The sequence below is a fragment of the Leuciscus leuciscus genome (assembly GCF_965113295.1).
Source record: "Leuciscus leuciscus genome assembly, chromosome: 15".
Taxonomy (NCBI): Eukaryota; Metazoa; Chordata; class Actinopteri; order Cypriniformes; family Leuciscidae; genus Leuciscus; species Leuciscus leuciscus.
Window position 1 is genome coordinate 21,577,612 of NC_138739.1, and position 26,532 is coordinate 21,604,143.

The 26,532-nt window shown below is 39.8% G+C and overlaps 2 protein-coding genes across 8 annotated transcripts in view; both read left to right on the forward strand.

The window, feature by feature from the left end:
• Window positions 1–26,532, forward strand: part of LOC309475638 (CD48 antigen-like) — a 97,380-nt gene that overhangs the window by 52,213 nt on the left and 18,635 nt on the right. The window contains exon 4 of one of the 3 annotated variants that reach the window (XM_082138520.1): window positions 22,133–22,140. The exons of 1 other annotated variant lie outside the window; for it this stretch is intronic. In XM_082138520.1, the coding sequence (XP_081994646.1) occupies window positions 22,133–22,140 (8 nt within the window). Of the gene's footprint in view, window positions 1–22,132; window positions 22,239–26,532 lie in introns of all 3 variants that reach the window. One more of the 3 variants, XM_082138521.1, reaches the window with a different exon arrangement.
• Window positions 1–26,532, forward strand: part of LOC309475633 (uncharacterized protein) — an 80,652-nt gene that overhangs the window by 42,824 nt on the left and 11,296 nt on the right. For 4 of the 5 annotated variants that reach the window (XM_082138508.1, XM_082138505.1, XM_082138506.1 and 1 more), the window contains 5 exons: window positions 102–440; window positions 681–977; window positions 1,339–1,452; window positions 1,540–1,607; window positions 2,140–2,948. In XM_082138508.1, coding sequence (XP_081994634.1) covers window positions 146–440; window positions 681–977; window positions 1,339–1,452; window positions 1,540–1,607; window positions 2,140–2,190 — 825 coding nt within the window. In that variant the 5' untranslated portion in view covers window positions 102–145 and the 3' untranslated portion in view covers window positions 2,191–2,948. Of the gene's footprint in view, window positions 1–101; window positions 441–680; window positions 978–1,338; window positions 1,453–1,539; window positions 1,608–2,139; window positions 2,949–26,532 lie in introns of those variants that run through there. The other variant, XR_014197741.1, reaches the window with a different exon arrangement.

Here is a 26,532-nt window from a genome sequence, read left to right on the forward strand (position 1 = left end):
TCTTAGGTTTAAGAAATATGTTTTATTCTGTCTCTCTCCAAATAAACTCTGAAAGATATCTAATAATCTGTGACTATGTTGTGTTGACTGTTTTGTTCCAGGTGTGTCTGGTGTTTATACAGATGAAACTGAGACGATATCAGTGATGGAGGGAGATTCTGTCACTTTAAACACTGGTGTTACTGAAATACAGAAAGATGAACAGATACTGTGGACATTTAGACTTAAAAATTCAGAAATTCGTATTGCTGAAATCTATAAACGGATCATCTCTATATATGATAGTGGTGAGAATGAGAGATTCAGCGGCACATTAAAGATAGATGAGAAGACAGGATCTCTGACCATCACAAACATCAACAAATTACACTCTGGACTTTATAAACTACAGGTCATCAGTAGAGCCGTCAAACACAGGAGTTTCAATATTGCTGTCTATGGTGAGTAAATCATAAATTCTTTATTTTGGTCTAGTATGTGGATGATTGAAGGCTGTTAGTGTCTGCATTATTCTTATTCTTATTTCGTATATCGAAAAACTTCTGTCAAGTTGCCATTGTTCATGCCTTATTATATTAGTTTTAGAGCATATTAAGATGCATTGGTATTTTTATATTGAGAATCTTTAGAGACATCTTAATGACTTATTCTTCCTAAAACAAATGTCTTTATTTTTTTAGCGCTTTTAACTGTTCCTGTCATCAGTGATTCTCCACAAAAGCCTTCAGTGTCAGAAAGATCATCTAGTCAGAATTGTTCACTGGTGTGTTCAGTGTTGAATGTGAGTCATGTGACTCTCTCCTGGTACAAAGGAATCAGTTTATTGTCCAGCATCAGTGTGTCTGATCTCAGCATCAGTCTCTCTCTACCTCTGGAGATTCAGTGTCTGGATGATTCATACAGCTGTGTCGTGTCTTATTCATTCATCAACCAGACTAAACACCTCAACATCACTGATATCTGTCGGACGTGTCCAGGTGTGTCATCAACATTCAACAAGCTCTGCATCTTTTACTTGATCTCACATTCAAATGCAATGTACACATTCAAGCATTTTACTAATCACACCAGGCATTTGATTGGCATTTTCCTCATTACAACATACATTTGATGGATATATTCTATAGTCTTATTGCCTTTCTGCTCTGAGATTTTTTTATTTTTTTTATTTCTGTCATTTCTGAGTTAGAGTTTCCTGTGTTTTAGTTATGTTTATTTGTTTCCATGGTGTCTAGTGCTGATTTGTTTCCATAGTTACCCATTGTTTTCACCTGTATCCATTTGAGTTGCTTGTCCCCCTTGTTTTTACAGTAATGGCTGTTGTTGTTGTTGTTGCAGGAACAAGTGATTCATTTCTCACGCTAATAATTGTTGTATTGCTGGTAGTGGTCATAGCGGGGGCTGTGTTGATCTATTGTTGCTGTAAAAACTGCAAACGAGCGAAAGAAGAAGGCAAGTATTAGCGACTTGTTGCAATGTATGATTTTTGCAGAAGTAGTGTCAACAAATTTCTAAATTTCTAAATTGATTACTAAACAGCTCAGAAAACCGAGGAAGAGGTCAGTTATACTGATGCGACATTTACCACACACAGAGCTTCAGATACGGTAAGATACGTTTGTTATTTACCTAAATCTTTGTGTCTGCTGTTAGCAAAACACTGAGTCAGTATTGTTTGTTTGCGTATCTGCTTGTGGCTGCTTTTTATATGCATGATGTTGCATAATTTAACACTCAGACGTCATGAATAATTGTTCTTATTTTGTTGATGCATGTGGCCTAGGTAATTAAAACATTTTTTTTTACCATATTTAAACACGGTTTGCGTTCACACATCAACCTCATGATTTGCTGATGGTTGTGCATTACGCGTTCCAGTTCCTCTGTGGATTCTGTGCATGTTCTTACATGATAGTGAAGCTCTCATTTGACTAGATGTAGGATTCTATTGATAGTGATGCATTGAATTCTCTAATATATTTAATTCCCCATTTTAACAGCCTTTGTGGAACATTTGTGCTACATTTTCTTTATAACTGATATTATTTTGTGAATTTGCTCTTTCATCTTTCTGCATTAAGCATGAATAGTAGTATTAGCTCTCTCTCGACTTCCTTTCTTTTCTTTCTTTTCTTACAGGAGACAAATAGCCGGGATCAGACAGAGTATTCAACAGTTGTTTTGAGATGATGAGCACACAGTCTGTTATTGTACAGACAGAGCATGTTGGAGCAATGCTTCATTACTCAGTCATGTCTAGACGAGAGTAGAGCTGGTTTGCGTGCTTAGTTGTTAGTATTATTATACAGCATGATATCCTATTCCATGAGTCAGGACAAAAAGGGACAAAGAGAAAGAAGTAAACTCAGAAAAGTAGATCATACAACCATCAAGATTTCACTTAGGAAGTATGTGTAATCAGAGCAACATGCATTTAGTAGCCTGTTGAATATGTGTATTAGCCAAGGGCTCCCTCTGCTGACACTGGATTTGGCTGGTTATCATGGATAAAGGTCAACTTAGTCTTTGTTGGTACTCTACATACTGTAACTGTAACTGCACATGAGGAGCGAAAGCTTATTTCTCCATTGATGACAAGATGGAAGATCTGAGGAAAATATCTCATAATGGTAATCTGAGATTATCTTTATTATTGTCATGTCACTCAGTGTATACGGTACACACTGTGTGTGTATTTACACATTAAACGTTGTAATGTAATCACCAGGCAAGAAGATTTTGCAAAGAGACATTCTCTACTGAATACTTCCGTGTCATTAAGTGATGTTAAATAGTGGGTTGATGTAATGTGATGCTAAAGTGTTTTTTTTTTGTGTGTTTTTTTTACAAACGTTTTCAGTGTACAGTACTGTACTTTATAACAGTTTTGTAATCAATATTCTGTGTTTTGTGTATTTGCTGTGAAATAAACATTTCTTCAACTTTCACTCTGTACTGATTGTGTTTGTCTCCACTAAACTTATAAGTATGAAGTTGGACACACTGAGATGAGATGAGATGGGTAAAGCAGTGACCTTAATATAGTGCATGCAAGACTATTCAAGGTCATTGTATTTAATTTTTTTTTTATGAATCCCAGCATCAGACATTATTTTTGGTTGTGTGATCCTGTTGTTTCTGTTAACTCTACAGTGGGTTAAAGATCTGTTGATTTCACAGGAAGGTTTTTTTTAGTATGCAAGAGAAGCAGAAACACACTGAAGATCCTTGAGATAGCTTCTGTATTAAAATACACATTATATTATTTATTATTTTAAACCACTAAAATCAGAAAAGTATCTATTGTCTGTTTTTTTTTTTTTACTTCAGGTTTCATGCTCTGACACTAATAGCTGTGGTAAAACCTTTGGTCTGTTTTTTAGGTCAGTTTAACCTTTTACTCGACAAACCTTTGTGTGTCTTATTAGACATGTGCAGTTTTCAGTGTGTTCTACTTTGTTCAGGATTTAGAAGGATTTTACAATTTCCTTTGAGAGTTTTAGAAAGTGGAGTGTGTAGTTGTATATTTCCTGAACTTCTGTTGTTCATCACATCACAGCACTATGAGGAGTTTGTTGCTTTCAGAGACATTTTGAAAATGATGTCAAACGCTGCCGTCTTCTGTATATGTGTGTCAGTGTGTGTCTCAATTTGTAAGTGGATTTCATTTAATTTGATGTATTTATGGATGTGTTTGACTTGTTTAATTTGAGTTAAACTATTTTAATTCAAACTGCACTCTTTATATATATATATTCAGGTGTGTTTGGTGCTGGTATAGCTGGTAAAATTAATTTGTTTGAATGTATTTAGGTGTGTTTAGTGATTCAGATGAAGTGAAGTCAGTGTCAGTGACTGAGGGAGATTCTGTCACTCTAAACTCTGATGTTCAAGTACAGAGAGTGTCACGATCGCTAGCAGAGAAATGGGTGGATCCAAACGCAGCAACATGGTAATCAGGGCAATCCGACTCGTCATCATCCATGCAAAGGTCAAAATCAAAGTAATTAGAATCGTAGTCATCCATGCCAGGGTCGAAATCCATTTAATCAGTCCAATAAACAATAACACAAAACAAGCAAGAACAACAACGAGAACAGACCTTAGCATTGACGAGTGACATACAATAATACAATAATGACTCCGTAACATGAACTAACACAAAGAGGGTATTTATGCACAGACACTAACAACATAAATGGGAACAGCTGGGTGTAATCACAAGTGATGGGAACAAACAAGGATTATGGGAAATGTGGTTCCAGGATGAATGGAGACAGAAAGGAAGGAAGGGACCTCTAGTGGACACCCAGTGGAAACACAACAGACACTGTGACATAACCCCCCCTCTACGGAGCGGCTACCAGACGCTCCACGACAGCAAACAAAACTCGACAAAAGTCCAGGAGGGAGGTTGAACTGTGGGGGATCGGGGGGGGGGGCAGGACCATGGGAGGGAATGGACACAGGGGATGACAGTTCATCGGGCGGCGACGACCCTTTAGGCGACCAGGGCGGAACAGATAGTCCCTCGGGCGGTGACGACCCTTCAGGTGGCCAGGGTGGAACAGGTAGTCCATCGGGCGGCCACGGCGGAGACGACCCCCTCGGGCGGCCACGGCGGAGGAACAGACACCACCGGCTCAGGAACTGGAACAGACACCACCGGCTCAGGAACTGGAACAGACACCACCGGCTCAGGAACTGGAACAGACACCACCGGCTCAGGAACTGGAACAGACACCACTGGCTCGGCGGCGGCCATCTTGTCTGAAGACACAGGTTCGACGGCGGTCATCTTCTCCGAAGATACAGGCTCGGCAGACGTGACGTGAACAATCTCTGTGGCGGCCATCTTGTCCGAAGACACAGGCTCGGCAGACGTGACGTGAAAAGGCTCGACAGACGTGACCACAGTCTCTGAATCGGCAGACATGGACTGAACAGTCTCTGGGTCAACAGGCGTGACATGAACAGTCTCAGGATCAGCAGAACTCATCTGCTTCCTCCATGCCTGCAGAACTGCCACTACATAAAAAAGGAACACAGCCTTCCTGGCCATGGCAGGACTGATGATGGGGAGTTCTGGGACATCCTCCGGGAAGACAGCAGGCTGTTCGGGGACGACCTCCAGGGAGACAGCGGGCTGTTCGGGGACGACCTCCAGGGAGACAGCGGGCTGTTCGGGGACGACCTCCAGGCCATTGGGGAGGCAGGAAGTCTTCCTCCTCCGGACCACCAGACTCAAGACCACCGGAACTGGGACCACCGGACTCAGGATCACCGGAACTAGGACCACCAGACTCGGGACCACCGGAACTGGGACCACCTGACTCGGGACCACCGGGACAGTTACAGAGGGAGCCTTTCTCCTCCTCCTGTGTTTTGGAGCCACCGAACTCTGGACCACCGGCACTGGGACCACCGGCACTGGAACCACCGGAACAGTCACGGAGGAGGTCTTCCTTCTCCTCCTCTGTCTCAAATGGCAATGTGCAGGTTCTGAGCTGGGCGGAATCAGTGGTGAAGGGTGCTTAGGGGAAATCAGCGCCATGGCCTCCTCAGTCTGGCGGGCCCAAAAAGCCAGGCCCTGAAAAATGTTCATGCTGCTGGATCCTTTGTGTGACGGAGTCATTCTGTCACGATCGCTAGCAGAGAAATGGGTGGATCCAAACGCAGCAACATGGTAATCAGGGCAATCCAACTCGTCGTCATCCATGCAAAGGTCAAAATCAAAGTAATTAGAATCGTAGTCATCCATGCCAGGGTCGAAATCCATTTAATCAGTCCAATAAACAATAACACAAAACAAGCAAGAACAACAACGAAAACAGACCTTAGCATTGACGAGTGACATACAATAATGACTCCATAACATGAACTAACACAAACAGGGTATTTATGCACAGACACTAACAACATAAATGGGAACAGCTGGGTGTAATCACAAGTGATGGGAACAAACAAGGATTATGGGAAATGTGGTTCCAGGATGAATGGAGACAGAAAGGAAGGAAGGGACCTCTAGTGGACACCCAGTGGAAACACAACAGACACTGTGACAGAGAGATGATCTGAAACTGTTGACGTTTGGACCTCAAAACACTCTAATAGCTAAAAATCATTAGAAGAGACCAAATAAACTAATGATGGAAGATTCAGAGACAAAGTCCAGATGGACAATCAAACTGGATCTCTGACCATCAGTAACATCAGAACTGAACACACTGGACTTTATGAACTGACCATCGTCAGCAGTAGAATAACACAGAAGAGATTCAATGTACTGTCTATGGTGGTGAGTAAACTGTTCAGTCGTTAATGTAATTAGCGTTATTATTAATTATAATACGTTCTATGTTCTTGACTTACTTTAAAAAAAAAACAATTCAGACAATGCTTTGCATTATTTTCATTTGAGTTGTTTTGACATTCATTGTTTTTCTGTATGTTTTCCAGCTTATCTGCCCATTCCTGTCATCACCAGTAACTCTTCACAGTGCTCTTCATCATCATCATCATCACCATCAGCAGTGTTGGGAAAGTTCACTTTCTACATGAACTAGTTCAAAGTTCAGTTCACAAATTTTAAAATGAACTAGTTCAGTTCATAGTTCAAACTTCAAAATTTTGAACTAAAGTTCACAGTTCCAAAAAATGAACTAGTTCAGTTCTTTTTTCCATAAGTTGCTGCGAGCTATTATTTTTCACAATTATTGCCACAGCCCATATAAAACCACAGACAGCAATTATGTTATCAGTTTTAACACTTTCATCTTCATATCCAATTTTAAAATCCTTATCCAACCAGGGTTCATAGCATTGAGGGTAGGGCTGCCAACTAAACAAATGCGGGACAATCGTGCATGGTTCTTTACAGGAAAATGAGGGACACTCAAAATATTTGTAGGCTATAGGCTAGGCCAACATAACAGTAGGCCTATATGTCATTTCAGGTTCGTATGCGTTTAAAAGGTTTTCAGACAACACATTTGTTTTGATTAAAGTCATATTACACACAAACCATATAGTTCAAAATAATAGAATTTATCTGAAATAGAAAGCTTTTGTAATTATAGGCCTACATACTTTTAAAGAAATTAAAGAAATGAATAGCCTATTTTTATTCAGCAAGTACATTTATAATGTTACGGTTTTTTTTTTATTTTGGATAAATTTACTTTGAACCTTTTATTCATCAAAGAATCCAGATTTAAAAAAAAAAAAATTTATTTTTACATTAATAACAATCATAAATGTTTCTTGGGCAGCAAATCACATCAGTATTATTCCCTCAGGACGATTTCATGCTTTCTTGCGTGGCTGGATGTATGTTGGACTCACAATAATCACGTTGTTTGAATTCGTTAAAACTGATTTGCCGAAATCAAAACCCAGTCGGACAGTGAAAGGGATTTGCCGTTAGCGCGAGTCCGGATCGAAGCGACCAGACAGCGGAGGATTCTGTGAGCAAATCAAACAATGATTTGTCCCAAAATAATAATTAATTCTCAATTTAGAGTTTGTTATTCGTATGGTCTGATGCGCGTGAGTGTGGACTGTGATTGGATGATGACCGGTGTCGTGATCAAGTGCCGTGTTGCTGTTGTATCAGATTCAGTCACACATCAGTGGTTAGATCAGTGTCAATAAACGGGACAACGGAGATTCCGAACGGGACAAATACATTTCTATAGAAATCTTGCACCCTTTTGAACGAAGTTAAACTGAGAGAGCGTGCCGTTCACAGACACCAGAATGAACGAGTTCACAGTAACGTTCATCAGGCAGTAATAGAGTACGTTCAGTTCACGTTCGCCCAAAATATGAACGAGTTCATGAACTATCGTTCAATGAACGCGTTTGTGACAGGTTAAAGGAAATACTTACTGTACTGTTATGGGTTAAAAGGTTTTATTAAATTAATAGGATGTGAGTATCTTAAAATATTTAAGGTTAAAAAGCTCATGCGTGTACTAGTAATACGTTTTTTTTTACAATGCATATAATTGTGTTAAAGTTAAAATCTGACATGTGTACAAAGGGTAACAATCATAAGAGGAATATGTAAACGTTATATTGATTACTTCATTTTGTAGTGTCTAATTTACGGGTAAAAAGTGTTAATCTGTGATCGCCAAATTGATCTTAATCTATGCGCCCGTGATTGATTGCTTTTGTCTTCCAATCCTTTTCTCCGGGGAAATCGCGGTCTTTTCCTCATAACACTAAAGTTTTCAGTGAGGAAACACCCATATCACTCTTGTGATTATTTCTCCCCTTTTTCAGGTACGTTGTAGATATAAAACTGAGTTGAGTAAATGTAATAATGAGTTCACATGTCAAGAGTGTTGAAGGTGTGTTTTAGTAACATTTTGAGTAAGTGAGAGTTAAGTTTGCACAGTTTAAAATGTGCGTGTGTGAGCGGAGCCCCCGCTCGGTTACAGAGAAAAATAGCTTCATAACGAGAGAAGCCGCCATTTTATGTCAATTGTGAATGAACAGATACGCAGTTAATAATCCATTTTGCTGTGTTATTTGTATGTCTTTCAAGCACTTTATTGATATGTTTGGTAAATGTAGTTACTGTTTATTGAGCTAAAGCTACTTTGTGCTTGATTGACAGCCAAAGTTATATTGACAAAATGAGTATATGTTCCAGTGAATTATAGAGTATGCTGTTGTGACTTGAATAAGCCATATACCCTACAAAACTACTATTTGCTGTAGATCTGTTGATTTGTAAAATGTATTATTGTTGCAAAGATAACACTAAAGTTTTCAGTGAGGAAACACCCATAACACTAAAGTTTTCAGTGAGGAAACACCCATATCACTCTTGTGATTATTTCTCCCCTTTTTCAGGGGTGTAACATTTTGGAGGCCCCGCTGGGATTGCTGTTCAGATGTCCAGTGGCCACATACTGGTCGCTAAATTCCGAGCCAGCTAAATCCCCCCCATAACAACCCGGGCAGGGAGGAAAGTGTTGCTGTTCGAAGGGACCTGGATCCTGGTGGTTAAGCACGTGTCAACTGAGGCCATTAAGAGATCATCAGAGACAGTAAAGACCATCTGGTTCAAGTCCTGCACGGTAAACGTTTCTCCTGTCCTGTCAACATGACAACCACCTTGGAAGAGCTACAGGGAGAGTTAGTAGGGAAATTGCACACCCTGACTAAAGACGAGTTACTAGAGATATGTGATTTTCTTGGCATATCAGGTGAACAGAGAAGAAATGTCCAAGACAAATCCCGCATATCATTGATGACTCTTATCATGATGTTCATTGAAAGAGAGGAATTGGCAGAGTTAGAAGATGACGGCATGTCGGAATTGTTACTACTTAAAGACAAAATGGCGGAGATGATCAGTGGCATGGATAACAAAACAGAGCAAACTGAACATGATATGGAAACAACAGGAACACATCGCAGAACAGAGGAACCGAGAGCTGTAACCTCACAACAAGGAGTGAAAACTGAGCAGGTTACTGCAGTCAATGAAATGATCAGTGATTCTCTGCGCCAGCCCCAAACCCCTGTCCATCCTCAGGTGAGCATGCAGCCCTCACCCAGCGCTCAGCCACAGCCCAGTCAGTACTGGCGCAAAGAGTTTAAAATTTCTGGGCAGATAGGTGAACCGGGCCAGAAAGAGAAACTGATTTTTTCCAGCCTTGCCCATCAGATTGAGAATGGACTTAACAGAGGTTATCCTGAGGTAGAGATTGTAGATGCAGTAATCAGGGCTATTTCTCCAGGCTCACAGCTCCGCAGCTACTTGGAGGGTAAACCCCAGCTAACTCTTCCCACACTTAGATGCATCCTGCGTTCCCACTTTCAAGAGAAGAGCGCAACAGAGCTTTACAAACAGCTAACTTCAGAATCACAGCATTGCAAGGAGACCCCTCAAAGCTTCCTGATGCGCGTCTTCGATTTGAGGCAGAAAGTACTGTTTGCGTCCCAGGAGTCAGAATCAGGACTTAAGTATGACCCGGCGCTGGTCCAGCGTATGTGTTTACACACAGTCCTTACGGGTCTCCAGAGTGACAGTATCAGGATAGACATGCAGCCTCTCCTGCTAGATAGTGAAACATCAGATGAGGTTTTGCTAGAGAAGCTTAACCCCCTGAGGTCTACGGTATCGCCGGCGATACCAGCTCGCTTTTTTTTTATTAGTGTAAAAGAAACTCATAAATACTCTGTTGAATTTGATTTTCCATAGGAGTTTCATACATCAATCGATTCTGTTAAATGTGTATTATTTTTGTGTATACTCACAATAAAAACAAAGTGTTGTGCTTTTTGCCAAATAAAGAAAAATAAACACGAAGCGAGTTCTGCCTTCTCTCTGCCAGTGTAGTCCATTCTGAAACGCGTCCGAAAATGAACAATAACTCAGCGAATACTCAGTCAAACAGGCATACAGACACACAGGCATGACGCTTGAATTCTCTTCTTTTAAATGAAGTTATTTATATAAAAAACAAATATTCTCATCTTGTGAAATCTGTATTAAAAGAGAGCGATTCCAGTCGACCTCATTACAGCTGATTCAGATGTAATGTGACTCCGCCCACGGAGAGCGCGCGCTATTCAAACGCAAATGGCTGAGGCAATCCTGTGAACGCCCCCATCAGCTCGAGAAAACACACAAGTTTATTTAGATCATTGTTTACACCGTCTTGCAGCGCTGTGAGGAATAATACTAATGGAAAATGTCCCTCAGAAGTGCGGGTATATCGAGGAGCGAGCTGAGGAATACTAGTAAGTTTTTTCCTTCTCACGTGAATTTCTTCACGTGGGTTTCTGTTTATGATTGAATAAACGGCAGAGATGCGCGCTGTTTACCACAGCTGACAAAGACAGTTTAAATTTAAATCGCGTGTGTGAATGAATGATGATGTTTTAGCAAACTGCATTGCTATACTGAGATAAGTAAACATCGACTGAATGTTGAAATAAAATGTAGGCTATTTGTATAAGCAACGTATTAAACTGCAAATTAACAATATGCCCTAATATTTCATGAAAACAACGTTACAGTCAGGCGAAATATGAAAGACAACATTTTGTTGACTAGATTTGGGTACAGTTTTTACTGTAGAATATACTGCCACATCAAATAAGCTTTTGTTTAGCAATTTCTATATATAAAATACTATTTTTGTCAAAAATAAAGTCATCAACTAAGATGTTAGCTGTTCCAATGTTGGTTATATTCAAACTAATGAATACATAGATAAAATGTAGGCCTATAATAATTTTTTTTACAAAGAAAGAGTACACTTGAAATATTGTTGAAATTGTAATTATTGTTGTAATTGTAACCGTTTTAATAAAATAGCAAAACATATTTACAAGATAGATGTAAGCAAAATCTTAAATGGTCAATATAAGTCTTCTTCTAAATATATATTTTGTCCTTGCATTGTGGCTCAGTCAGTGTCACACCTGAATGAATGGCTAATTATGCAGAGTGGGTGTATTCTAAGGTGTAAACCACTCCTCGTTCACGCCCCCTCGCATATTGGCTTTCCAAGCAAAACCTGTTTTACATCAATTTAAATCAATGTATGGTTTTATGTGAACGATAAAGCAAGACTATTTTCACATAATTTTGAAGAAAAAACTATAGGCGACGACATCCATTAGTCAAAAGTCTTATTGCCACATATTTAGTATGTGTTTTGTGGCCTTATTTCAAAAACTTTAATTTTTAGTTTTTTCGATAACCACGCATAAACATTATTCTCTCAAAAATGAAAACATGTACATACATGTGGCTCACATATTATTGTAGTCCTGTTTGTGCTATATAGAGTGAATTTACACCTTTGCCATTAATATTTTTATAAGCAACTGAAAAAAGCACAAATGTCAGAGCATGTCAGAACACCCCCAGGGCCCAAAAAAACGCTCAGACTCCAGAGGGTTAACATTGCTTGTGCTAATGAAATAGAAAGACGAAACAAAAAACGGTTTAATGCCACACAGCCTGCTACAACTGTCAGTGTAGTCCAGTCAGAAGATACGCAATCTGCAAAGTGTTCTGTGAAGGAAGTCAAAGCGAAGATACCCGCAGAACTATTAACAGAGTTAGCTGAACTTAAGACGGGTGTAGCTTCTCTAAAAGGTCTCAGTGCAGAGATAGCTCAGATTAAGGAGACATTACAGCAGCCTATGTTTCAGTCACAGCCTTATGCTTATGCCCCACCTCCAGTTAGGAGGCCAGATAGGGAACCCCAGCCACCTCTTCCCCAGCAGCAGTATTACAGCAACTACAGTCAGCCCCAAGCACCACCTGACCCTGCACAGCATCAATATGCACCTAACTGGTATACAAACCGCTCTGTTCAAGCTACAAGGAGGTGTTTTATCTGCCAGCAGGCCAGAACCGATGAACGCTGCACACACTGCTTCCGATGTGGGAGTGGAGAACATTTTCAAGCTGGATGTAAAATCCGGGGAGTCAGACCATCAAGAGAGGCCCCTTTAAACGGGAAAGGGTTACTGCTGAGGGACGAGTGTTAACCATAGCTATCGAAAAGTCCCAGAAATGTGCAAATTGTGCCAGAGAAGATTTAATTGAGAACCTGAAACAATGTTCATCATGTAAAGAGACACTGTATTGTTCCAAAACATGTCAAAACCAGCATTGGACCAAACATAAGGAAAAATGCACTCACCTGAAAATTGACTCTACCAGTGAAAAGCTTTTCTGCACAGAGGAAAATGCCCACTCTTTGCCATCTCTAGCACAGGTTTGCCACCCCCATAAGGTCACCTCGTTAGTCGGGAGACAGTGTCTTGTTGAGTGTCACCTGAATCACCATCACCTCCAAGCTCTATGGGACACAGGCTCCCAGGTTTCAGTCATTGATGAACGATGGAAAGAGGAATTCCTCCCAAACGCAAGGCTGAGGGATGTTTCAGAAATCCTGGACTCACCTGATGATCTAAGATTGACAGCAGCAAATGGGACTGAAATGCCGTACCTGGGATGGATTGAGACAACTTTTCGCCTCTGAAACTGACCAAACAAAAGAACTGATCATCCCAGTGCTGGTAATGAAAGGCTGTCACCTATCTCATCCCATCATAGGTTTCAATGTTATCGAGCACATCCTGGCAATGACCGAAAAGACTAAACGGTACAGTACAGTGAGAAAAGCTTTTCCAAGCCTTAAAAGAAACAAGGTGAGCGCTTTTATACAGGCTGTTAGCGCAGAACAGACAGATGAATACGGGGTGAAAATAAAGGAAAAGAAGGCTGCTGTACCAAAACACAGTAGTATTCAGATTGAGTGCCGTGTAGCTTCCCCGCCTTTCAAAGAGGACACAACAATGCTTTTTCAGCCAGACCTGAACCCTCAGTGGCCAGATGGACTTGAGTTTTTTGATACATTAGTCAGAGTCAGGAAAGGTGTTTGTCCAGTCATTATGCTTGATGTCTCTAACCCCACTGGCCACGACATTGCCCTGTTAGGACGCACAATAATCGGTACAGTACAAACCATTATGACTGTGTTACCTGCCCAAGTCGTTGAAAAAGCTGTCACCTCAGCCACAGTGAATCATACCAGCATTCGAACCCAATGTTATTTTAGTGAACTGTGGGATCCACCAGTAGAGTTAAGTCACCTAACCAAAGGGCAGAGAGAGGTAGTTAGGCAAATGCTTAGAGAAGAGTGTCACTCCTTCTCCAGATCAGACAATGACATTGGCTGCATTGAACGGTTGGAAATGACTATCTCTCTAAAGCAGTGGTTCTCAACTCCAGTCCTCGGGACCCGCTGCTCTGCACATTTTGTATGTCTCCCTTATTTAACACACCTGAACCAGATCATCAGCTCGTCAGGAGAGACTCCATGAACTGATTTGAGTGTGTCAGATAAGAGAGACATACAAAATGTGCAGAGCAGCGGGTCCCGAGGACTGGAGTTGAGAACCACTGCTCTAAAGGACTCAGAACAGGTCAATCGCACATACATGTCAGTGCCCAGGCCACTGTATCAGGAGATGAAAGGTTACCTTCATGACCTCATAGCTCAGGGCTGGGTTAGAAAATCAAACTCTTCATACTCTTCACCTGTTGTGTGCGTTCGGAAAAAGGACGGGACCCTCCGGTTGTGTATAGATTACAGAGAGCTGAACCGAAAGACGCATCCCGACCGCCAGCCAATCCCTCGGGTCCAAGACATCCTGGACAGCTTAGGTGGTAATTCCTGGTTCTCCCTCTTAGATCAGGGAAAAGCATATCACCAGGGGTTTATCTATGAAGAAAGCAGACCACTGACAGCATTTGTGACCCCGTGGGGACTCTATGAGTGGATACGCATGCCATTCGGTCTCATGAACGCTCCTGCAGCTTTTCAGCGTTGTATGGAGGAATGTCTGGAAGGGCTCCGGGATAACATCTGCATTCCTTATCTTGACGACACACTAGTTTTCAGTAAAACTTTCGACAGCCATGTGAATGATGTGCGTAAAGTTTTGCAGCGCCTCAGAGAGTATGGCATCAAACTCAAGCCAAGTAAGTGTGACCTCTGTAAACCCCAGGTCCGTTATTTGGGAAGAATAGTGTCTGCAGAGGGCAGCAAAGTTGACCCAGCCGATTTTGAAGCAGTAAGAGCATTGAAAGAAATCAGACCAGAGACGGTGGGCCAGCTCAGGAAAATGCTTGGTTTACTCACTTACTACAGACAGTACATCAAAGACTTTTCTAGGAAGGCCAGCTGTCTGTATGACCTCCTGAAAGCAGAGAAAGTACCTGACCACCCACGAAAAACTAAAGCAAAGATAAAATAAATAAGTCACGTTGTGCCCTCAAACAAGCCAATCCTGTGGAGTGACCAGCACCAACAGTCACTTGAACAGCTGATTGAATGTTTGCTTCACCCACCAGTCTTAGGTTTCCCTAATTTCACTCACTGATGCGTCACACCAAGGCTTGGGAGCAGTTCTCTATCAAAAGCAAGATGGGAAGCTTAGGGTCATTGCTTATGGCTCTCGAACATTAACAGCAGCTGAGAAGAACTATCACTATCACTCTGGCAAGCTAGAATTTCTAGCTCTAAAATGGGCAATCACTGATAAGTTCCGTGATTATTTATACTATGCTCCGACATTTACTGTGTACAGCGATAACAATCCGCTCAGCTACATACTGTCTACTGCAAAACTGAACGCAACCACTTCCAGGTGGGTTGCAGAATTAGCTGATTTCCACTTTACAATCAAGTACAGGCCGGGCAGAGAGAACAGTGATGCAGATGCTTTGTCAAGGATGCCACTGGATGTAGAGTCACTGATGAGAGAATGTTCTGAAGAGCTTCCACCAGACACTATTACTGCCACAATACAAGCAGTTGAGGTACAGAAAGAGTATGTCGCAACTTGGTCACTCTCAGCTGCATATATGTCAGTATCAGTTGAAGGTGAGACAACCGCTGCATCCATCAGCTCGATTCCAAAAGATGAGATAAGAGAAGCACAAAAATCTGATCCGGTCATCCGTCCTGTGCTCGATTTCAAACTTTCTGGTTCCAAACCACCAGTTAAGGAGCAAAAAGAATTCAGCCCAAAGATAAAATGCTTATTCCGAGAATGGGACAAATTGACAATAGACAGTGATGGCATTCTGTACAGAATCACTACAGCCCGCAAGCAGTTAGTTCTACCAGAGCAGTACAAAGGTAAAGTGATGAAAGAGTTACACAATAACATGGGACACCAAGGTACTGACCGCACTGTATCACTAGTCCGTGACCGCTTCTTCTGGCCATATATGCAATCTGACATTGAGCACTATGTGACTAAAACTTGTAGCTGTGTCAAACAGAAAAAGCCAAGCCATGAAATAAGAGCTCCTCTGACAAACATTGTGACAACACAGCCATTTGAACTGGTATGCATAGACTTCCTCCATCTTGACAGATGCAAAGGCGGATATGAGTACATCCTCGTTATTGTTGATCATTTTACACGTTTCACGCAAGCCTATGCCACCACGTCAAAGTCAGGAAAAACTGCTGCAAATCTCATCTTCAATGACTTTGCCCTGAAGTTTGGGTTCCCCGTCCGCATCCACCATGACCAAGGGGGAGAATTCGAAAATCAGTTGTTCCATCAGTTAAAGAAACTCAGTGGCATGGCGGGGTCCAGAACAACACCCTATCACCCGATGGGTAACGGTCAAGTGGAACGTATGAACAGAACCTTGTTGCAAATGTTAAAGACACTAACTGAGACACAAAAGTCAAATTGGAAAGAGTCTCTGCACAAACTAGTTTATGCATATAACTGCACCCGTTGCGAAGTGACTGGCTATTCACCCTTTTATCTTCTGTTTGGGAGATAACCCAGGCTTCCAGTTGATATGCTCTTTGGATTGTGCACAGAGGCAGGTCCCAGTAACCAGCGAGACTACGTGGAGAAATGGAAACAAGGGATGGAGGAAGCATACGCCATTGCAAATGAAAATGCTCAGAAAAATGCTGAAAGAAGTAAGAAGTACTATGACACCAAAGTTAGGAGTGCAGTGCTACAGCCTGGCGAGCGAGTTCTGATTAAAAACCTTACACCAAGATGAGGACCCGGTAAACTCCGTAACTATTGGGAAGATACAATTCACACAGTAGTGAGACAAATGGGTTCAGACCTGCCGATTTATGAAGTGAGACCAGAAAAGGGTAGGGGACGCTCCAGAGTTCTGCACAGAAATCTGCTCATGTCCTGTGACCACTTACCTTTTGAGACACAACCAGAAATGACTAACGAGGACAAAAGTAAGAAAAAAAGGAGACATCAGCCTGCATCACAGTCTCTTGACTCTGATGAAGACAGCGGGGATGAATATGACCTTCATCATGAGCCGCTACAAGTCCCCACATACATTGAATCAGCGAGAGAGTCGGAACACAGGCCTCCACCACTGAAAGAGACACTTGTAGTACCAGTTCCTGATATGCTACCAGCACAGCTCCTTGTTGAGAAACAGTTGGAAGGAACAACAACCGTTAAAGACTTACCTGCTGAAGAGATGAACTTGCCTGCTGAGGAAATGAACTTGCCTGCTGAGGAAATGAACTTGCCTGCTGAGGAAATGAACTTGCCTGATGAAAATCTGCCTGATGATCGTCCACCAAGGGCCTTTCCTTCATTAACTACTGTTGCTGAACCTGAGGACCCAGCCTACCAGCAGCCACAAAGAGAAAGACACCCTCCAAGGCGTATCACCTATGATCAGCTTGGTAGCCCTTCCTTGTACAGTATCCAGCCACAACCGCAGTTGTTCTCTGTCTACCCTGCACCAGGACTGGTTCCGTGGTTGCCATCACCACACCAATATTACCTTCAGCCACCCTGCATGTATGGACTCCAGCAAGTATAATGCTATAGAGATGACAGGTTTGACTGATTTTACAGACTGTTGCAAGAGACAATTTGCAGACTATGCATAGTCAAGTCAAGTCAAGTTTATTTGTATAGCGCTTTTCACAATACAGATTGTATCAAAGCAGCTTCACAGTATTAAATTAAAATAATACAACAAAGTTTGTTTCAAGAGGAATTTATTGATTGATAAAATTAAATTAAATATCCCCAAAATATCCCCAACTGAGCAAGCCAAAGGCATACAGATCATTGAGCCTGATGGACTGTTGATCAATAGAGAAATGAGTCCTCAATGAGAAAGGACTGCTTATGGACTGTTTATACAGCTGGTCAACAGATAATGACTGTGGATAATGAGTTGACTTTATCTGAACTGTTGGTCAACAGAATTGGACTGTGGATAATGCGTTGACTTTATTTGAGCTGTGACCTTTGACCTCAAGGTTGGGCTCAAGTACTGGCCCACAGAAGATGATTTTCTAGGTCCAGCGCATAAGAGACTGTTTAAGATGAATGTTGGTAATGTCGGGACGTATTATTATTATTATTTGTATTATTAAATACTTACTGTACTGTTATGGGTTAAAAGGTTTTATTAAATTAATAGGATGTGAGTATCTTAAAATATTTAAGGTTAAAAAGCTCATGCGTTCAGTACTAGTAATAAGGTTTTTTTTACAATGCATATAATTGTGTTAAAGTTAAAATCTGACATGTGTACAAAGGGTAACAATCATAAGAGGAATATGTAAACGTTATATTGATTACTTCATTTTGTAGTGTCTAATTTACGGGTAAAAAGTGTTAATCTGTGATCGCCAAATTGATCTTAATCTATGCGCCCGTGATTGATTGCTTTTGTCTTCCAATCCTTTTCTCCGGGGAAATCGCGGTCTTTTCCTCATAACACTAAAGTTTTCAGTGAGGAAACACCCATATCACTCTTGTGATTATTTCTCCCCTTTTTCAGGTACGTTGTAGATATAAAACTGAGTTGAGTAAATGTAATAATGAGTTCACATGTCAAGAGTGTTGAAGGTGTGTTTTAGTAACATTTTGAGTAAGTGAGAGTTAAGTTTGCAGAGTTTAAAATGTGCGTGTGTGAGCGGAGCCCCCGCTCGGTTACAGAGAAAAATAGCTTCATAACGAGAGCAGCCGCCATTTTATGTCAATTGTGAATGAACAGATACGCAGTTAATAATCCATTTTGCTGTGTTATTTGTATAATGTCTTTCAAGCACTTTATTGATATGTTTGGTAAATGTAGTTACTGTTTATTGAGCTAAAGCTACTTTGTGCTTGATTGACAGCCAAAGTTATATTGACAAAATGAGTATATGTTCCAGTGAATTATAGAGTATGCTGTTGTGACTTGAATAAGCCATATACCCTACAAAACTACTATTTGCTGTAGATCTGTTGATTTGTAAAATGTATTATTGTTGCAAAGATAACACTAAAGTTTTCAGTGAGGAAACACCCATAACACTAAAGTTTTCAGTGAGGAAACACCCATATCACTCTTGTGATTATTTCTCCCCTTTTTCAGGGGTGTAACACGTTCAGGCACAACACTGACCATCAGGAAGATCATCAGTGTCCAGATGTTCGCTGGTGTGTTCAGTGTTGAATGTGAGTGATGTGACTCTCTCCTGGTACAAAGGAATCAGTGTATTGTCCAGCATCAGTGTGTCTGATCTCAGCATCAGTCTCTCTCTACCTCTGGAGGTGGAATATCAGGATAACAACACTTACAGCTGTGTGATCTACAATCCCATCAGCAACCAGACCACACATCTGGACATCAGTCGACTCTGTCACACATGTTTATTTATTTATTTATTTATTTATTTGTTTATTTAAGAGGGACAATGCATATTAATGAACATCTTAGCTTTTCAGCAGAGTAAATATGCCAGAGTTAGCCCATAGGGCTACTTTACATCTGTAGTCCCCCGTCAGGTCATCACAGTATCAAATAACAAGACTAGACACTAAATATAGTACAACATAATTACAAGACGCCATAAAATTCAACAAACATATTATACGAGATACCACAGTTTTCAGACAGGGCATCTAATACAAAATACAAGATACAAGATACACATACATATTTATATAACCAGTAAAGTGCTATTCTATACGCTTTAAGTAATTTATGATAAAATTCTAATAAATACAATAAGTGCTGGGTTTAGTTTGATATACATACATATACTTAAACAGTACCACAAAAAAATACCCAAGTGACCACATTACAATAAATACAGTTAGTGAGCACAAACTTGATGTGTTTTGAACCATTGTTTAAGTTGATTCTTAAACCTAGGATATGTTGAACATTCTCTAACAGCAACCGGTAACGTATTCCATATCTCTGACCCCTTAATTGACAAAACATGTTGTCCAGATGTTGTACGTCTGTAGGGCACCATACAGTCACCTCTGGTGGAAGCCCTGGTTACAGTTCTCCCTTCTCCCATTGTTTTCAATTTAATATATTCACTTAGTGGGGGTGGGGCAAGTCCATGTATGACCTTATATATCGCACAAGAATATTTAAACTTTAAGAAATTTTCAAAACTCAGTAGATTATATTTCTGTAATATTAGACAATAATGATATGAAAGCGTTTTTTTATCAAATATTTTTAAAGCTCGTTTAAAAAGTGACACCATTGGTTTGAGCGTTGTAGCATTTGTGAGTGACCAGTTTGTAAAGCAATATTCAATATGAGAGAAAATCATAGAATGTAGAAAAATTCTGGCTGCTTTACATGAGAGTGACGGTCTGATATATCTAAAATTGGCAAGATTGAATTTCACAGTTTTTGAAAGACTTTTGATATGATTTTTAAAAGACAGTGTGGGATCTAGTACAACGCCAAGGTATTTTAATTCATTTACAATCTGTAGTTCTTCTTGTTTTAAAAATACATTTGAACGTGTCAATTCAATCTGCCGTTTAGAGAACATGATACAGACAGTTTTTTTTAGGATTCAATAGTAGACATGAGTTTGTAAGCCACTCCTGTACCCGATTCAGTTCAGATGTAAGCAATTGAGATACGTCTTTAACAGTTTTTTCATGTGTGAAAATTACTGCATCATCTGCATACATCAAGATATTTGTGTTTTGGCATACTGTAGGCAAATAATTTATGTATAAGGAAAATAAAATCGGTGCAAGTACGGAGCCTTGAGGGACTCCTACTGGACATTCAAGATAAGAAGATTTAATATTATCAACCAAGACACAATGCATTCTATTTGTTAAGTATGAGTCCATCCAGCTGATGGCCTGTTTGGAAAAATTTAATTTTGTCAATCTAGACAAGAGTATTTGGTGATTGACGGTATCAAATGCCCTTTTCAAATCTAGGAAAACAGCACCAACAACTGGATGTGTGTCTAACGAAAGTTTAACCTTTTCCATAAAGACATTCACAGCTGTTTCGGTTGAATGATGAGCACGGAAGCCAAATTGCATAGGATGCAGAGGAGAGCCACATATATTTAAATGCTTTATTAATTGTTTTGCTATCCATTTTTCAATAATTTTTGATATAACAGGCAAAATACTGATTGGTCTATAATTATTAATATCTAATCTACTCCCTGATTTAAAGATTGGTGTAATTTTGGCCATCTTCCATTCTGGTGGAACAATAGACTGTTTAATTGATTGATTAATCATATGTGTAATAGGGCATATTAAAAACTCTTTATGTAACTTAATGAAATTTGTATCCAATCCAAATTCATCTTTGGCCTTGGAGTTATTTAATTCATCAATAATGGTAGCCACATCTGGTTCCGTAATTTATTTTATCACAAATATAGGCTGTATATAGTTAACAGCTGAATGGACAATTTCAGATGGGATAAATAATTGCGATATTTCTTGGACAGAGTTTTTAAAAAACGAGTTTAACTCAGATGCAAGATTGAGTGGATCTTTCACTAGTACATTATTGATTTTAAGTTCAGTTAATTTATCTTGTTTATTCTCTTTACCAATTAATTTGTTAATGCTTTGCCAAATTTTTTTCCCATTCCCTTTTGCATTATCAATAATCGTCATAAAAATGTGAAGGTATGTCAGCGGTCATATTACTGATCTGTTTGTAGGACTGATATTTTTTTACTTATAGCCTTTTTTTGTCTGAATTCTGTTGGAAACTTTTCCTTCGTTAAAGCAGAGACCAGGAGACGTTGGGATATCTTTCAAGCAGAAGTTATTCTGTATTGAGGACTTCGCTGTGCGTTGCTGTAGTCATCCAACTCAAGTCTGACTAAGGAACGTTGCCTTGCAATTTATATACATTTAGGGGGAGGGATTTACATTGAGGTTGAACAAAGCATGTAAATGAAGTAGCCTATGAGTCAGCTCGTTTACAGAGATGTCCTGATCTCATCAGCATAACAGTGTCATTCACATGAGATGCTAATCCAATCAGTATCACCCATACCTTCACATTATCATAGCTTAACTTGGGACAATGGGTTCAGGAGGTGCATAAAGACAAAAGGTTAATGTCAGACACCTGGATTGCTTGACTTAATCTTCTTTGAATATCATCATCTATGCCTCAAATGCTAAATTCAGTCTACTAAACTTTCTCAGTTTATATACTATTGTATTGGAAACCTAAATTAAACATTTAATAAATTTGTAAAACAACAGTTCATAACGGAAAGACTGAAAGTTTTTCTCTCTATGATCATTACAGAACAGAGCCATCGTTCATATTTTATTACGATAATGTGTCTGTTGGTGTTCACGTCTGCTGTTACTCATATGTTGCTCCAGGAAATTCAGTCGAGCGCAACAAAAAGGCAAGTATTACCAACAACTGACAAAGTTCACCATATGGCATTATATTAATATCATATTAATATATGTTTTGTTTATATATTAAAATGATTACACAAATAACATTAAATCATATAAAACATTTAATTGAATTCTTAAAATGGTTTGTTTATATAAATGGACATTCTTGTATTTTTGGTGGGAAAACAGAAAACTTTATTACAAGTTCTCAATATCTGCACATTCATCACTGTCATGTGAACTCTATTGTCTATTGTCATGTTCCACTAGTTGGCAGGAAACCACAGAACATACCGATGTTAAAGCTGCACTATATGTTAGCCTGGATATCCAGACCGAAATCTGAAAAATTAAGGGTCTGGCATTGAGTAATGAAAATAGCCAAACTCGAGGGGCGGCACCAAGCATGCATTTGAAAAAATGTACTGCACGCAATTGGATAACACTACGACCAATCACAACAATACACGGGGTGACGTATCCTTAGCTTAGCTACCAGTGGAGCTAACTGGTAGATTAGACTCTTGCCATATCCGGTCGGCAAAACAGCAAAAACGCCCTTCTTGCAAAGGAACGTTTCGAGCGCCGTCTTCCTTTAGATAAAAAGCCAAGTCTAACTCGCTAATTGAAGCGTCCAAAGCCGTTTTAAACAACTGGTGTCCATAGCCATCTTGCAATTTTTACTAATGACTTCGACGTCACAGCGCTATCGTCATCTCGCCTCTGGCCCGCCTATATCAGATAACCCGATGTGATTGGTGCAGCTCGGATACAAGGGCATATTTAATGAACATCATTACTCGACGCCAGAGTAAACTCGCTGGGTTACTCTGGGTTAACAAGGTTTGAAGGCCTACTTTCTTCAGCACAGAAGGTTATCTGTTTGTGACGGTGAATGTTTCTTCCTTATAGATATCCTTACTGAGTGTAGACAGAACAGTGACATCTGTGAACTATCAATAGACATCAGTGAAACTCAATTTATGATGAACTGAACATCTCAGGAGAACAGGAGGATAGAAGGACATCAAAACGAACAATAATCATTGTAAGATGACCTGAGTATTGGATGTGATCATTTTTCACCTGAAGAGGTTTAGAGTTGAGTGAAATAATGGCAAATAGAGTTAGGTGCTTTCCACTAGTCTCACGGGGTTTTTTTTTGGGGGGGGGGGGGGAAGCTAAAACCTCCAATCAAAAGCTCCATTGAGTTGCTTGGCAGCTGCTCTGCCCTTTGGACTTTGTTCCTTATTGTAGATTCAGTTAGTGCGATGTTTTGGAAATAAAGCCCTCCCCCTCCTCTCATTCTCGTTCTGCTGATTATATATCATCATGGAAGCTAAAACCTCCAATCAAAAGCTCCATTGAGTTGCTTGGCAGCTGCTCTGCCCTTTGGACTTTGTTCCTTATTGTAGATTCAGTTAGTGCGATGTTTTGGAAATAAAGCCCTCCCCCTCCTCTCATTCTCGTTCTGCTGATTATATATCATCATGAGCAGATGGTGATGTTTGATGTGTGTGTGGATGGATTCCAGCTAGTATATAAACTCCAGGGGCCTCATGTATCAATCTTGCGTACGCACAAAAACGTTGCGTACGCCAGCTTTCACGCTCACGGTCGTATGTACTAACAGTGAAATTAACGCGAGAATGTGCGTTCCTCCACGCCAATTTAATGTCTGGCGTACGTACATTTCTCATTGTTTTTGTCCGTTGGCGACTCTTACAGGCAATGAAGTGAAGTTACAAACATTACACAACGAATTGTTCTACAAGTCTATCGCACCACCACCTGTGGGAAGCATTACTATTAATTTGCAATTTATAAAATAATTGACATATATTGTCGAGCCTTATGGGAATATTCTATCAATTTTGCAATTAAGTAAGAACATATAAAAGCATATGCAAATTGATACAACCCTTAGTCTATGGCAATGGCAGCTTTGGTGTAATGTCCACCTTTATATCAGACCATTTCTTTTTAAGGTCATTTAGGGTAGACTGTGTACAGTTGAGACATGTGTACAGTTGAGACACCTTAACTTGCGTTCGCAGCAAGCACAAGTTGTGATTTTTACTGTGCACGTGCGTATTAGTGTCCTCTTTGATCGTGGGAAATTTGAACAACGGACGCATCTCCGATCCGAAGATATCGGGGAAAGATTTTTTTTTATGACGTTCACTTCACCATGCACTCTCCACAATGAATAGCTTATTATCCTTATGTGACTGTTAAACGTAACTGGTATCTCCACAAACGTTATTCTGTATTTCATGGTATTGTGTCATGCAAGGTAATTGCAAAATCTAGAGAAATGTGCGAGGTGGCCAGCGGGGGACAGTTGAGACACATATCTACTGTACCCCCGATAGAGTTCTATTAGGAAACACATTGTTTAGTTGTTCAGTGTTATGATAACAGTTTAAACGCCGTAATTAGCCAGCATAGGATGCAAATGAAAATAAAATTTGATATTTGTGATATTTAAACTGTGTATTGTTACATAATCTTGTTCCTGCTTTATACATTTTAACCAGTGCTAATTTAAATAAAATGAATGAATATAAATGGATGAATAAACAAAAATGTTGCCCAATTGTTATTTTCTTTATTTGTCTTTATTTTTTTATTTATTTACAATGAATGGTTAGTTACCTTTACATCATTAAAAATGGGGTGTCTCAACTGTACCATGCACTGTCTCAACTGTACCACATGATATGGGTACAGTTGAGACAAAGTTGAGACAAAAAGCACCTTATTTTTATGAGCTAATTGTGGAAAATATAAACTACTTGTGGGTATTATTGATTGATAATATCTTAGTCTACAAGGTAATGAAATGTCATGTGGCATGTCATGTGGAAATTCACTTCTTTTCAGTGTCTATTTTTGTGTGAAAAAATCAAAACGCAAAAAGTGTCTCAACTGTACTCAGTCTACTCTACAGTGCGACTTTCAGCATCAGCCAAACTCTCCCACTCATATTTTTTCCTTTTGTTATTAATTCCGGAGGACAAATTTCCACTTTTTTTTTGTTTTTTTTTGTTTCTACCTCCGATAGTAGCACCTCCAATTCACTCTCTGTAAAGTTTCGTTTCTTGCCGCCATTTTCTTACTGCTTTCTTTTGCCAAAGTGGACTCATTACCATATTTAAATTAATTAAATTAAGGGAGGAGACTGGGTGGGGCGTTGTGCTCGTGCATGTGCGCTCAATTTTACGTTAACTGGGATGTACAAAGAGAATATGCGTGGGATCCTTCGTACGCAGAGATTCATACATCTGGGTTTTTTTGTGCGTACGCACATTTACAGCTTTGTCCGTACGCAATGTTTTAGTATGAATTCAACGCAAGTCTTTGTACATGAGGCCCCAGGTGTGCACATATCACTTTTCTGACGTGAGGGTTAGTCCTGGAGGAAGAAACACAACAAGGGTGATTCAATGCAGGCACAATGAGATGATGTTATTTAATCTCTCATAGAATATTAATTTGACAGAAATAATACACAAGCCTCGTGGGAGGATAGGAAGGAGATAAATGAGTCTGGACTTGTCACTGCTCACTAAACTTAATTTCTTTAAAACATGCACCTATGGAGGACCTGAAACGATATCCACCTGTCTTTTTTTCCTAACGCACCTACGGCATAACTGTAACAATATGAAAAAAGATTGAATCTTTCACTAATTATTTACAGTTTAATGGAAGTTACACCCATAATTTGCATAAAGCATCATGGGGTGTAGGAAGAAGGCTAATATTGGATAAATATTCTGTATGTTCTGATCCAGTCTGACTTCTGACCTGTAATGCTGCCTGATTCATACATTCATACAATCATATTCATCCATTGTTCATTGGCCAGAGGAGAACTGGCTCTGCGAATGGTTTCTCCCACGTTTTTTTTATTTATTTTTTTATTCTGTCACATGATGGAGTTTTGGTTCCTTGCCACTGTCGCCTTTGGGTTTTGGCAAGCTTAGTTGGGGATATTTAATATTCAACAATATTATTGCCATTCTATGAGAACTGAACGAGCTGGACGATGACATCACAGTTTTCTCAAGAGCGGCTATAAATATAAATGAACTAAATTAATAACTTTTTTACAACAAAAATGAGCCATCACTGAACTTACTTAAGCTGAACTATGACGCTTTTTTCATAGAAACAAACTTGGTTGCATTATTTTCCTGTTATCACTGTAAAGCTGCTTTGAAACAATCTGTATTGTAAAAAGCACTATATAAATAAAGGTGACTTGACTTGATATATACACAGATGAGC